This window comes from Microcebus murinus, chromosome X, assembly GCF_040939455.1.
Source record: "Microcebus murinus isolate Inina chromosome X, M.murinus_Inina_mat1.0, whole genome shotgun sequence".
Lineage (NCBI taxonomy): Eukaryota > Metazoa > Chordata > Mammalia > Primates > Cheirogaleidae > Microcebus > Microcebus murinus.
In genome coordinates, this window is record NC_134136.1 from 78,603,617 (window position 1) to 78,618,590 (window position 14,974).

At 37.7% G+C, this 14,974-nt stretch overlaps 1 protein-coding gene across 1 annotated transcript; it reads right to left on the reverse strand.

Moving 5' to 3' along the window:
- Positions 1-5,879: 5,879 nt before the first annotated feature.
- On the reverse strand, positions 5,880-6,158 carry LOC105861914 (thymosin beta-4-like). The gene has a single exon (XM_075999566.1). The coding sequence runs from the start codon at positions 6,139-6,141 to the stop codon at positions 6,007-6,009; it is 135 nt and encodes a 44-aa protein (XP_075855681.1). The 5' UTR covers positions 6,142-6,158; the 3' UTR covers positions 5,880-6,006.
- Between the last annotated feature and the right edge of the window lie 8,816 nt (positions 6,159-14,974).

A 14,974-nucleotide genomic window follows, 5' to 3' on the forward strand; every position in this document is an offset into this window, starting at 1 on the left:
GTCTTCTATTTTCTTGCTGTTCTTTCTAGATGTTTTATTCATTATTGAAAGTGGGGTATTGAAGTTTTAACTATTATTGTAGAACTATCTATTCCTTCAATTAATATATAATGTCCTCCTTCGTTGCTTGTTACAATTTTTGACTTGAAGTCCATTCTGTCTGATATTATTTTAGGCATTTCACCTCTGTTTTTGCTACTATTTGCATTTTGTTACTATTTGCATGGAATATCTTTACCTATCCTTTCACTTTTTGGGAGGAGTGGGTCTTTTTTGTGATAAAATATACATATATAAAACCTACCATTTTAACTATTTTAAGTGTACAGTTTAATAACATTAAAATCATTCACAGTGTTGTCACCACTACTCATTTCCAGAAACTTGTCATCATATCAAACAGAAACTTTGTACTCATTAACAATAAGTACCAAATATCCCCTCTCCAAAGCCTTAGGTTGTGGTGTCTTACCTGATTTCACCCCATACTCTTTAACGGCAGTTCATGAAAGAAAATCTTACTGTATGTGATCCTAATTTTTTAGTTTTGCAATTTTTTCAGCCTTATTGAGTTACAATTGACAAATAAAATTGTATATATAGTGTATGATACAATAATTTGATATATGTATATATTGCAAAACATTGCCACAATCAAGTTAATTAACACATAAATCACCTCACACAGTTACCTTTTTTGGTGAGAAAACTTAACATCTACTCTCAGCAAATTTCAAGAGTATGATACAGTATTATTAACTATAGTCACCAAGCTGTATATTAGATCCTCAGGATTTCTTTATCTCTGTTTCTATGAGTTTATCTGTTTTTTTTTTTTTTTTTTTTTTTTTTTTTTTTTTTTTTTTTTTAGGATTGCACATATAAGTGATACCATACAGTATTTGTCATTATCTGTCTGGCTTATTTCACTTAACATAATGCCCTCCAGTTTCATCCATTTTGTCACAAATGGCAGGATTTTCTTTTCTTTTCTCTTCTCTTCTTTTCATTTCATTTCATTTTTTTCTTTTTTTCTTTCTTTTCTTTTTTCTTTCTTTTTTTTTTTTTTTTGAGACAGAGTCTCACTGTGTTGCCTGGGCTAGAATGCCATGGCGTCAGCCTAGCTCACAGCAACCTCAAACTCCTGGGCTCAAGTGATCCTTCTGCCTCAGCCTCCCGAGTAGCTGGGACTACAGGCACGTGCCACCATGCCCGGCTAATTTTTTCTATATATTTTTAGTTGTCCACTTACTTTCTTTCTATTTTTGGTGGAGACGGGGTCTCGCTCTTGCTCAGGCTGGTTTGGAACTCCTGACCTTGAGTGATTCACCTGCCTTGGCCTCCCAGAGTGCTAGGGTTACAGGCGTGAGCCACCGCGCCTGGCCAAGATTTTCTTAGTTTTACGGTTGAATAACATTCCATTGTAGGTATAGTCATGTGCAGTAATGGCAGGGATACATTCTGAGAAATGCATCATTAGGCAATTTTGTTATTATATGAATGTCATAAAGTATAGTTACACAAACCTAGATAATATAGCCTACTATACACCTAGGCTATATGTTCTAGCTTTGATCCTAGGCTGCCAACCTGTACAGCATGTTACTGTACTCGAATACTGTAGGCAACTCTAAAACAATGTTAAGTATTTGTGTATTTAAATATAGAAAAGGTACAGTAAATATACAGTATAAATAATTATAAAAAATGGTACACCTGTATCAGGCACTTAGCATGAGTGGACCTTGCAGGACTAGAAGTTGCTCTGAGTGAGTCAGTGAGTGGTGGGTGAATGTGAAGGTTTAGGACATTACTGTACATTACCATAGATGTTATAAACACTGTATACTCAGGCTACACTAAATTAAAAAAATTTTCTTTCTTCAGTAACAAATTAAACTTAGATTACTGAAAGTTTTACTTTATAGATTTAAAATTTTAAAAACCTTTTGGACTCTTTTGTAATAACACTTAGCTTAAAACACAAACACATTGTACAGCTATACAAAAATATTTTCTTTCTTCATATCCTTATTCTATAAGCTTTTTTCTATTTTGAAAATTTTAGATTTTTTTAATTTCTAAACCTTTTTAGTTAAAAATAAGACAAACACACACATTAGTCTAGGCCTACACAGACTTAGAATTATCAATATCACTGTCTTCCACCTCCACATCTTGTCCTACTGGAAGATCTTCAGGGGCAATAATGCTCACGAAGCTGTAATCTTCTATGATCACAATGCTTTCTTCTGGAATACCTCCTGAAGGGGATGCCTGAGGTTGTTTAGTAGTTAACTTTTTTAATAAGTAAAAGGAGTACACTCTAAAATAATAATAAAAATTGTAAGGCCGGGCGCGGTGGCTCACGCCTGTAATCCTAGCACTCTGGGAGGCCGAGGCGGGCGGATTGCTCAAGGTCAGGAGTTCGAAACCACCCTGAGCAAGAGCGAGACCCCGTCTCTACTATAAATAGAAACAAATTAATTGGCCAACTAATATATATAGAAAAAATTAGCCGGGCATGGTGGCGCATGCCTGTAGTCCCAGCTACTCGGGAGGCTGAGGCAGGAGGATTGCTTGAGCCCAGGAGTTTGAGGTTGCTGTGAGCTAGGCTGACACCATGGCACTCACTCTAGCCTGGGCAACAAAGCGAGACTCTGTCTCAAAAAAAAAAAAAATTGTAGTAAATACATCAACCAGTAACAGTCATTTATTATTATGATGGAGATTATGTACTGTACATAATTTTATGTGCTATACTTTTATATGACTGGAAGTAAAGTAGGTTTGTTTACATCAGCATCACCACAAACATGTGCTACAACATCACTAGGTGATAGAAATTTTTTTTTATTTCAGAATATTACGGGGGTACAAACGTTTTGGTTACATGAAGTGCTTTTGTACAGTTTGAGCCAAAATTACAGTGTGTCCAAGTGATAGAAACTTTTGAGCTCCATTATAATCTTATGGAACCACCAATGTATAAGTGGTCCATCATTCACTGAAATGCAGCATATGACTGTTTATATATCATATTTTCTTTATTCATTCATCTGCTGATGAGCACATAGGTTGTTCACATATATTGGCTATTGTGAATAATATGTAATGAACGTGGTATTGCAGATATCTTTTTAATTTACTAATTTAATTTCCTTTGGATATATACCCAGTAGTGGGATTGTTGGGTCAAATGGTAGTTTTATTTTTCATTTTTTTGAGGAATCTATGTATTCTTTTCCATAATGGCTGTTGCAATTTACACTTCCACCAACAGTGCACAGGGTTCTCTTTTCTCCATATCCTCCAAAAAACGTGTTGTCTTTTGTCCTTTTGATAATTTCTAGTATTTTGTTGAGGATTTTTGCATCTATGTTTATCAGGGATATTGTCCATCATTTTCAATTTTTTGGAAGATTTTGAGAAGGTTTGGTGTTAATTCTTCTTTATTTTATTTTATTTTTTTGAGACAGACTCTCGCTTTGTTGTCCAGGTTAGAGTGAGTGCCGTGGCTCAGCCTAGCTCACAGCAACCTCAAACTCCTGGGCTCGAGCAATCCTGCTGCTTCAGCCTCCCGAGTAGCTGGGACTACAGGCATGCGCCACCATGCCCGGCTAATATTTTCTATATATATTAGTTGGCCAATTACTTTCTTTCTATTTATAGTAGAGATGGGGTCTCGCTCTTGCTCAGGCTGGTTTCGAACTCCTGACCTCAAGCAATCCGCTCACCTCGGCCTCCTAGAATGCTAGGATTACAGGTGTGAGCCACCACGCCCGGCCTCTTCTTTAAATGTTCAGTAGAATTCACTAGTGAAACCATGTGGTCCTGGTGTTTTCTTTGTTGGGAGATTTTTCATTACTGATTCAATTTCCTTATTAGTTATAGGTCTGTTCAGATTTTCAATTTTTTCATTATTCAGTCAGGGTAGGTTTATATTTCTAGAAATTTATCCATTTTTTCTGGATTATCCAATTCATTGGCATGTAATTATCCATGGTAGTCTCTTACTATGTTTTATTACAGTTGTAATGCCTCCCCTTTCATTTCTGATTTTATTTATTTAAGTTTTCTCTCTTTTTTTCTTAGTCCAGGTAAAGGTTTGTCAATTTTGTTCATCTTTTTAAAAAACGAACTTTTAGTTTTGTTGATAATGTCTATTATTTTTCTAATCTTTGTTTCATTTATCTCTGCTCTGATCTTTGCTATTTCTTTCCTTCTGCTAACTTTGAGCTTAGCTTATTCTTTTCTAGCTCCTTGAGCTGTAAAGTTAGATTGCTTATTTGTGATCTTCTAAAGTGTAGTTCAAGTCCAATACTTCCTTATTGGTTTTCTGTCTGGATGATTTATTCATTGTTCAAAGTGGGGTATTGAAGTTTCCTACTATTATTGTTTTGCTATCTATTCCTGCCTTCAGATCTGTTTATATTTGCTTAGTATATTTAAGTTCTCCAATGTTTGGTACATACATATTTTTAATTGTTATATTCTCTTGATGAATTAACCCCTTTATCTTTATATAATTACCTTCTTTTATTCTTGTTAAAATAGTTGACTTAAAGTCTATTTTGTCTATGTATAGCTCCCCCTAATTACTTTTGTTTTCCATTTGAATGGATGTGTATGTGCAGAGTGGCTGTAGAGCTGGGATCAGAAGTGCCAGTGCACACCAAGGAGCATGAGTGCACACACAGCAGCTGCAGAGCTAGGATCTGGAGTGTGGCTATGTGTAGAGTGGCTGTGAAGCTGTAGTCTGAAGTGCAAGTGTACACCAACCCTGGGGTCCAGCACTTGCACAGGGTTGGAGATTATGGCAGTCCTGGTTTCAGGTCAGTGCTACAGCAGATTTTTCTCTGTGTGTAAAGGAGTACAGCGGCATCTTCTTCTCCAGGGTGTCCATGTCAGTGATGGCTCAGTGCCAAAAGCTGCTGGTGTCCTTTGTGGAGCAGGTTGCTAGGATTGGCACTAATGAAAACTATGGGGAGTGCATGTCTATCATAGGCACTGTTGAGATCCTCAGCAGCAAAGGCTGGCTGGGTTCTCTTCAGGCCACCACTGGGGTCTGTGATGGCACCCCCTGTGTGGCTAATACAGATAACCTCCAGTCTTCTTCTTTGTTCCTAATTTTCTCCAGACATATCTGCTGAGCCTGTCTCCCCAGCAATTCATTCTGTGTGATTTTTCCCCCTTTTTTCCTCCAGAGTGTTGCTGTAGGTTCTTAAGTGGGCTCTTGAGCCCTCGTAGGGCTATTTTTATTCACAGATAAGTGTCTACTTATTGTCTTTTGTAGGGGGAGGAATTCTAGCACTTCCTATCCCACCATCTTGCTGATGTCACTATCTTAATTTTCCTTTCACTTTTAATCTGTTTGTGTCTTTGAATCCAAAGTGTGTCCTTGTAGGCAGCATATAATTGGATCATGTTTTAAAAAATCCATTCCTGTGAATATCTGCCTTTTAATTGGAGAGTTGAGTCTATTTAAAGCAATTCCTGATAGTGAAGAACTTACTTCTGCCATTTTGCTCTTTATCTTTTTTGTGTCTTATAAATTTTTTTGTTCCTTAATTCCTTCATTACTGTTTTTTTGTGTGTGTTTCATTGCATTTTTGTAGTGTATCATTTTTCCAGTTTGCCTTCTGCTATTGATTTGTATTTCAAAGTGTTGGATAAAAGAACTTTGTATGATTTCAATATTTGGAGATTTATTAAGACCTGTTTTGTGGCCAACATTTGTCTATCCTGGAGAATGCTACATGTGCACTTGAGGTAGAACATTCTGTATATATCTGTTTGTTCATTTCCTTCCCTGCCAGACAGACAGGCAGATGGGAGAGGCGGGCTCGGCCTTCGTTGTCAGTAGTTCTCTTGATGAGAAAGGGGCAGCACAGTCATTTAAACTTGATCCAACCTCTTTGCATCTTACAAAGTTAAACAGCTAAAAGAAGTAAAATAAGAAGGCAATGCTTGTGGAATATACAGTGCATATTGGTGGCGCTCGCCTCATGACTCACCCGCTTGCTTCTCCTGTTCAATCGTTTCTTTGGAAGGCAGTGGATTTTTCTCTTGCGTTTCTGTCTTCTTCAATTTTGACTTACCGAATTTCTCAATCTCAGCCATATCGGGCTTGTCAGACATGGTTGCAGAAAAGCGGAGTGAGGTGCGAGTTGCGAGAGGGAGAAGAAACCGATCTGCACAGTGACCACCGCTGAGTCATATAGTTTCAAATAGCTAGAAGAAAGATATTGAATGTTCCCAACCAAAATAAATTAAAAATGTTTGATATGATGGATATGCTGATTACCCTGATCGGATCACTCTACATTATATGTATTGAGATACCACTATGTACCCCATAAATATGTACAATTACTGTGTCAATTAAAAATAAAATTAATATTTAAAAAGAAATGTATATGGTAGTCTTTGTACTTATCTTGCAATATTTCCTCGTAAGTTTGAAATTATTTCCAAATAAAAAATTAGAAAGGAAATATTTGTATCTACCCATGTGCCAAGCACTGTCCTAGGTACTGGGATACTTCAGCCAACAAAACAGACAAAAACTTCTGCTCTTATGGGCTTAACATTTTAGTGGGGAAAATGAACACTAAATAAATTATTATATCATATTAGTTGAAAATAAGTATGATGATTAAGAATAAACCAGAAGCCAGGTGCAGTGGCTCACACCTGTAATCCCAGCACTCTGGGAGGCTGAGATGAGAGGATTGCTTGAGCTCAGGAGTTTGAGTCCAGTCAGAGCAAGATTGAGACCCCGTCTCTACAAAAAATAGAAAAAATTATCTGGGGGTTGTGGCGTGCAACTCTAGTCCCAGCTACTGGGAAGGCTGAAGCAGGAGGAGATTGCTTGAGTCCAGGAGTTCCAGGTTTGAGGTTGCAGTGAATGGAGAGTTTAAGCCATTCACATTTATTGAGAGAACTGATAGGTAAGGTAGATTACTGATCATTCTGTTGGGTTGGATGTTGTTGCTATGATTTCTGTCTTGAGCCATTGTAATATCTGGCCTTTAATATCTTTGGGTTTTGGTTGTTTTTATATTCGTGGGTTATTATTATGATGTTCCGTGCGTAACGCTGTTTTAAATACTTCTTGTAGGGCTGGTCTTGTCTTGGTGAATTCTCTGAGCCTTTGCTTGTCTGAGAATGTTTTTATTTCTCCTTCATATACGAAGCTTAGTTTTGCAGGGAATAAGATTATAGGCTGGGCATTGTTTTGTTTCAAAAGAGTGAGAATGGGGCCCCAGTCTCTCCTTGCTTGTAAAGTCTCATTAGAGAAGTCTGATGTTATTCGAATTGGCTTTCCCTTGTATGTTACTTGCTTCTTTTGTCTTACAGCTCTTAGAAGGGCCTCTTTAGTTGATACTTTGGTCAGTCTGATGACTGCATGTCGTGACGTCTTCTTGTTTGCGTTGAATCTCCCAGGGGTCCTCTGAGCTTCTTGAACTTGTATATCAAGATTTTGAGCAAGGCCTGGGAAATTTTCCTCTATTATATCTTCAAACAGCTTGTCCAACACTTGAGTGTTGTCTTCTTCCCCTTCTTGTAACCCTATGACCCTCACATTAGGTTTCTTCACATAATCCCACAGCTCTTGTAGGCTTTGCTCTTTTCTCTTGTTTCTCTGCTCTATTTCTGTGACTGATTTATTTAATTGGAGGGTGTTATCTTCAAGCTCTGAGATTCTTTCTTCTGTTTGATCTACCCTTTTCTTGAGACTTTCCACTGTATTTTGTAGTTCCTTGAATTAATTGTTCATTTCCAGGAGTTCGGTTACACTTTTCTTCATTGTGTCTATTTCATTTCCCATATCCTGGAGACTTTTTGTGGTTTCTTTGTGTTGGTTATTGAGTTGTTGTTGCAGCTGGGTGAGTGTTCTTATGATCCACATACGAAATTCCTCTTCTGTCATATTGGTTGCCTGATTTTGGTTGGTGTCCATTTCTAGGGGGCTGGTGCTCCTCTTTGGGAGTGTGTTTTCCGTTTTGTTCTTCATATTTCCTGAGTTCTTTCGCTGATTTCTTCCCATGTCGATCAGTTGTTGTTTCTTTCCTTAGGTTATTGTTTGGTTATTCACACACCTTGTTTAGTTTCTGAGGCGTTAGGTGGTGTCTGTGTGTGAGATTGGACCACTCCCTGTATATTGAGTCAGTGGGTGCCGTGGAAAGGCTGTGCAAGATGCCGTCCCTGTCAGTAGGTGGCGTTTGCTTGGAGAAACAGGCTATACTGTTGATTTTGTGTCCTGTTAACAGCTCTCGTTCTGGGCAGAGCTGGGTTGGGTAAGCCTGCCCTCAGGCCGCTGGCAGGGGTCAAAGTTCTGTTCTCTGCTTCCAGGGAAAGCTGTCAGGGTGGGGCTGGAATGGTCCCGCTCAGCCAGAAAGTCTGGGTGTGGGGGTGGGGCTGTCTGAGACCTGCAGTCTGGAGCGAGCCTCGCTCCTTTCCACCCTCCCCAACTCCACAGCTACTCTTGGGCCTCTGCCAGCAGGCCAGACCACCAGCCAGCAGGCCTCCCCGGACTGTGATGCCGGCGGGGAGGTTCCCTGCACAGGAACGCCACCTGGGTTGGGCGCACGGCCTCCTCCTGGGAGAAGGGTTGCCCTCTAGGATGCTGACCCACCCCTGGAGGCACACACTGAATGGGGAAAAATTGAAATCATTCCCAATTAGAACTGGAACCAGACAAGGCTGCCCACTATCTCCACTTCTGTTCAACATAGTGCTGGAAGTCCTGGCTACAGCAATCAGACAGAAAAATGGAATTAAAGGTATCCAAATAGGGGCAGAAGAGATCAAACTTTCACTGTTTGCTGATGATATGATATTGTATCTAGAAAACCCCAAAGATTCAACAAAGAAACTCCTGGAACTGATTAATGAATTTAGCAAAGTCTCAGTATACAAAATCAATACACAGAAATCAGAAGCATTCATATACGCCAACAACAATCTAATTGAGAACCAAGTCAAAGACTCAATTCCCTTCACAACAGCAACAAAGAAATTAAACTACCTAGGAATATACTTAACCAAGGAGGTAAAAGACCTCTACAGGGAGAACTATGAAACACTGAGGAAGGAAATAGCAGAGGATGGAAACAGATGGAAATCCATACCATGCTCGTGGATCGGTAGACTCAATATCATCAAAATGTCTATACTACCCAAACTGATCTACAGATTCAATGCAATACCTATTAAAATCCCATCATCATTCTTCACAGATATAGAAAAAATAATTTTACGCTTCGTATGGATCCAAAGAAGACCCCGAATATCAAGAGCAATTCTAGGCAACAAAAACAAAATGGGAGGCATTAATATGCCAGATATGAAAGTATACTACAAAGCTGTAGTAATTAAAACTATATGGTATTGGCACAAAAATAGGATTATTGACCAGTGGAACAGATGTGAGAATCCTGATATAAAACCATCCTCATATAGCCATCTAATCTTTGACAAAGCAGACAAAAACATACGCTGGGGAAAAGAATCCCTTTTCAATAAATGGTGCTGGGAAAACTGGATAGCCACCTGTAGAAGGCTAAAACAGGACCCACACCTTTCACCTCTCACAAAAACCAACTCACGCTGGATAACAGACTTAAACCTAAGGTATGAAACTATTAGAACTCTAGAGGAAATGTTGGAAACACTCTTCTAGACATCGGCCTGGGCAAAGAGTTTATGAAGAAGTCCCCAAAGGCAATCACAGCAGCAACAAAAATAAATAAATGGGACATGATCAAACTACAAAGCTTCTGCACAGCCAAAGAAATAGTCATGAAAGTAAACAGACAACCTACAGAATGGGAGAAAATTTTTGCATCCTATGCATCCGATAAGGGACTGATAACTAGAATATACTTAGAACTCATGAAAATCAGGAAGAAAAAATCAAATAACCCTATTAAAAAGTGGGCAAAGGACTTGAACAGAAACTTTTCTAAAGAAGACAGAAGAATGGCCAACAAACATATGAAAAAATGCTCAACATCTCTAATCATCAGGGAAATGCAAATCAAAACCACAATGAGATATCACTTAACCCCAGTGAGAATGGCCTTTATCAAAAAATCTCCAAACAATAAATGCTGGCATGGTTGCGGAGAGAGAGGAACACTCCTACACTGCTAGTGGGACTGCAAACTAGTTCAACCTCTGTGGAAAGCAATATGGAGATACCTTAAAGCGATGCAAGTGAATCTACCATTTGATCCAGCAATCCCATTGCTGGGCATCTACCCAAATGATCCAATGACACTCTACAAAAAAGACACCTGCACTCGAATGTTTATAGCAGCACAATTCATAATTGCAAGGCTGTGGAAACAGCCCAAGTGCCCATCAATCCAAGAATGGATTAATAAAAGGTGGTATATGTATACCATGGAGTACTATTCAGCTCTAAGAAACAATGGTTATATAGCACATCTTATATTTTCCTGGTTAGAGCTGGAACCCATACTACTAAGTGAAGTATTCCAAGAATGGAAAAACAAGCACCATATATATTCTCCAGCAAACTGGTATTAACTGAGTAGCACCTAAGTGGACACATAGGTACTACAGTAATAGGGTATTGGGGAGGTGGGAGAGGGGAGGGGGGTGGGTATATACATACATAATGAGTGAGATGTGCACCATCTGGGGGATGGTCATGATGGAGACTCAGACTTTGGGGGGAGGGGGGGAAATGGGCATTTATTGAAACCTTAAAATCTGTACCCTCATAATATGCCAAAATAAAAAAAAATTAAAAAAAAAAGTGGGCAAAGGACTTGAACAGAATCTTTTCTAAAGAAGACAGAAGAATTGCCAACAAACATATGAAAAAATGCTCAACATTTCTAATCATCAGGGAAATGCAAATCAAAACCACAATGAGATATCACTTAACCCCAGTGAGAATGGCCTTTATCAAAAAATCTCCAAACAATAAATGCTGGCGTGGTTGCGGAGAGAGAGGAACACTCCTACAGTGCTAGTGGGACTGCAAACTAGTTCAACCTCTGTGGAAAGCAATATGGAGATACCTTAAAGCGATGCAAGTGAATCTACCATTTGATCCAGCAATCCCATTGCTGGGCATCTACCCAAATGATCCAATGACACTCTACAAAAAAGACACCTGCACTCGAATGTTTATAGCAGCACAATTCATAATTGCAAGGCTGTGGAAACAGCCCAAGTGCCCATCAATCCAAGAATGGATTAATAAAATGTGGTATATGTATACCATGGAGTACTATTCAGTTCTAAGAAACAATGGTGATATAGCACATCTTATATTTTCCTGGTTAGAGCTGGAACCCATACTACTAAGTGAAGTATCCCAAGAATGGAAAAACAAGCACCAGATATATTCTCCAGCAAACTGGTATTAACTGAGTAGCACCTAAGTGGACACATAGGTACTACAGTAATAGGGTATTGGGCAGGTGGGAGGGGTGAGGGGGGTGGGTATATACATTGATAATGAGTGAGATGTGCACCATCTAGGGGATGGTCATGATGGAGACTCAGACTTTTGGGGGGATGGGGGGAAATGGGCATTTATTCAAACCTTAAAATCTGTACCCCCATAATATGCTGAAATAAAAAAAAATGAGATTAATGATAGCTCCATCTAAATAATTTATCTTAAGAATGAAATGGACAAGTTTATGTAAAATGCTTAAGATGGTGTCCAGTATGAAGCACACATCCAATAAATGTTAAAAATTATCTTTTTATTAATTTCAGGATATTATGAGGGTACAAACATTTTGGTTACATTTTATGTCTTTGCCTCAACGAAGCAAGGATTATTAGAGGTATGCCCTTCCCCTCTACAATGCTCACCGCGTCCATTAGTTATGAGTTTACCCCTCAACCTCCTAATCCCTGGAGAATATTACTACTTTGTGAGCACCATAGTGTTGATCAGTTAGTGCCAATTTGATGGCGAGTGCATGTGGAGCCCATTCTTCTGATCTAGTGATACCTCACTTTGGATAACGGGCCCACGTTCAATCCAGGAAAATATAAGAAGTGCTAGATCACTGTCGTTTCTTATAAATGAGTAGTATTCCATTGTATACATATACCACATTTTAATAATCGATTCATGAATTGATGGGCACTTGGGTGGTTTCCACATCCTTGCAATAGTGAATTGTGCTGCCATAAACATTCGGGTGCAGATGTCTTTATTATAGAATGTCTTATGCTTTTTTTTTTCACAGAAAAGTCAGAATTAAATTTTATTTCACATTGATAGAAACCATGAAAAACATTACATTTTCCCAGGTTATGGCACAACATTTCAATGGAATGTTTCTTGCCATAAATAAGATCTTGCTGATTTGTGTAACTGAGACAACAGTTTATGTTCTTCAAGGTAAAGCAAAATGACTTAGCAAATGATTGTTTAAAATTTTTAAATCCATACGTAAACATATGGCTTCATTATTAACATCCTATATAGTCCATTGCTAAATTATTTCCATTATCAGGTAGCACCCATTTACAAAGATGCATTCTTAACATTTTTTGGTCAATTATAATACAGAAGAAAAATTAACAGTTCAGAAATATGGAGCATATATTTTTGCTATATATTAAACTGCATGGTAATCACATCATACATCACACATGTGACTAATCTTTATTACTCACAAATTTGTTTTCAAATAATTTTTACCAGTAACCTAGAAATTTTGACTATTTAAAATCAAATGATTGCTATTTTTATATTCACACAAAAAACTAATTTTAAAAGAAATATCACTGACTAAAGTGAAAATTTCAAATAAGTCCATTGGCAGATAAAAATAAAGCAATTTTTAAATGGATTGCTCATTTTCATTTTTACATTACTATATTTTATTTTCACTAAACATCCTACAATGCATGATTGCCCATTTTCCACAGTAGTTGGTTTCAAACATATGTACAAAATAAGTAAAGTTAAACTCTGTGCTACAAGGAGACCAAATCATCTTAAAAAATGGTTTTTAAGATCAGTTTTAAATACTGCAGAACATACCAAAATATATTTATTCTTTCAGTTGCTTACAGAAAAAATAAAACCACAGAATTATTCCTGTCATGGGGATTGAATTGTCTATTAACGAAATAGATTTAAATTGGGATTATGGTATAGCTATTTGAAATAAGTAGTGCAGAAAGGTTTAAGTAATGTATGGTTTCTTTATAAAGTATAGATTTTGATACCTTATGTCTGTGATTCAGAATGTGAAATTATAGCATATTTTGACAGTAGATGTCTATGGCAGGGAGTTTAAGTACAATAAAGAAATAACATTTTTTTTTCTTGAGAGGAGAAATAATATTAAATAGAAATGATATCAGGGAAAAGAAAAGCCTGGTCCCAAAATAAAAGGGTCAATGATTGAAAAGAGCCATATTACTCTTTATTGACATTAAAAAGAATTATCACTATTATTAGGGATAATGTAATACCACCTCATTCTTACTATGTATTACAATCATTATGTATATAGGAATACACATATAAAAACGCAGACACTGCATGGTTACTAAGCAATTTTGGAATTAATCCATAGACTAAGTCACAGCATGCATAAATCGTTTATATATTAACTGCTGTTTATACCTGAACAAATTTTCATTAAGCATACTAGTAGTTTTCAAATCATGTAATACAAAAATCTGGTTGCAGTATTTTTTATTTTGCTGAATTACATTTGAGAAAAAAGAAGCTAGCTGCTTCACCTTAATACTAATGATATTCTGGATTGTAAGAATACATGTATAGAAATTTAAAAGATCATAAATTTCCCATGAGGAGATATTATTTAGTCTGTGTCATTGGCGTGTATTTGCAAAATATTTTAACACTGCAAACATTAGAAGTTTGGAGACTGGGCACTGGAAAAGGTTTATACTCTATTTCAATGATGCTGGTGTACTTCTACCAAGGCCTCTTAGTGATGTCAATCAATTGGAGGTAGGAGTTTTTCAATGAATTGCTTGACATCCATCATTTCCTGGTGAGATGAACTGTACATCATGCCTTCATAGGTTTTAAAGGTTACATTTGCTGGATTTACCAATGTTTTTAGTTTTTCAGCGGTAAGAGAACCAAACGTCATGGGAACTAAAGGATAGAAATATCTCTGTTAGGGCCACTGATAGGACCCTGGTATCCCCCAGTCCATGAAGGAAAATCACCACAGCAGCGGCCTTTTGTGAGGCAGGCACGATGGCAGGCAGCAGAGCAGACATGATGTTGCTGTACATACGACTGCTCAGCTGAATGAGGGAGCGGAAGGGAGAGTGGTCGCCCAGCCACGGCCCAAGGGCATGTGAGCGGGGAGTCTGGCCCGCCCTACCTGTCTTACCCTCTTTTGTGTAGATGCCTAATAGTACTATTGCGGGATTGAATAGTATTTCTATTTTTAGCTGTTTGAGGTATCTCCAAATTCTTTTCCACAAAGGTTGCACTAATTTGCAATCCTACCAACAGTGTAGGAGTGTTCCTGTCTCTCCACATCCTCGCCAGCATTTGTAGTTTTGGGATTTCTTGATATAGGCCATTCTCACTGGGATTAGGTGGCATCTCATTGTGGTTTTGATTTGCATTTCTCTAATGATTAGAGATGTTGAGCATTTTTTTATATGTTTGCAGGCCATTATTCTGTCTTCTTTTGAAAAGTTTCTGTTCATTTCCTGTGCACATTTATTGATGGGGTTTTTGATTTTTTCTTGTTGATTTTTTTAAGTTCTAGATAGATTCTTTTTTTTTTTTAATTGAGGGTCCTTATTCTTTTATTTATTTATTTATTTTTTTTATTTTTTATTTCGGCATATTATGGGGGTACAGATTTTAAAGTTTCAATAAATGCCCTTCCCACTCTCCCCCCATAAGTCTGAGTCTCCAGCATGACCATCGCTCAGATGGTGCGCCTATCACTCGTTATGT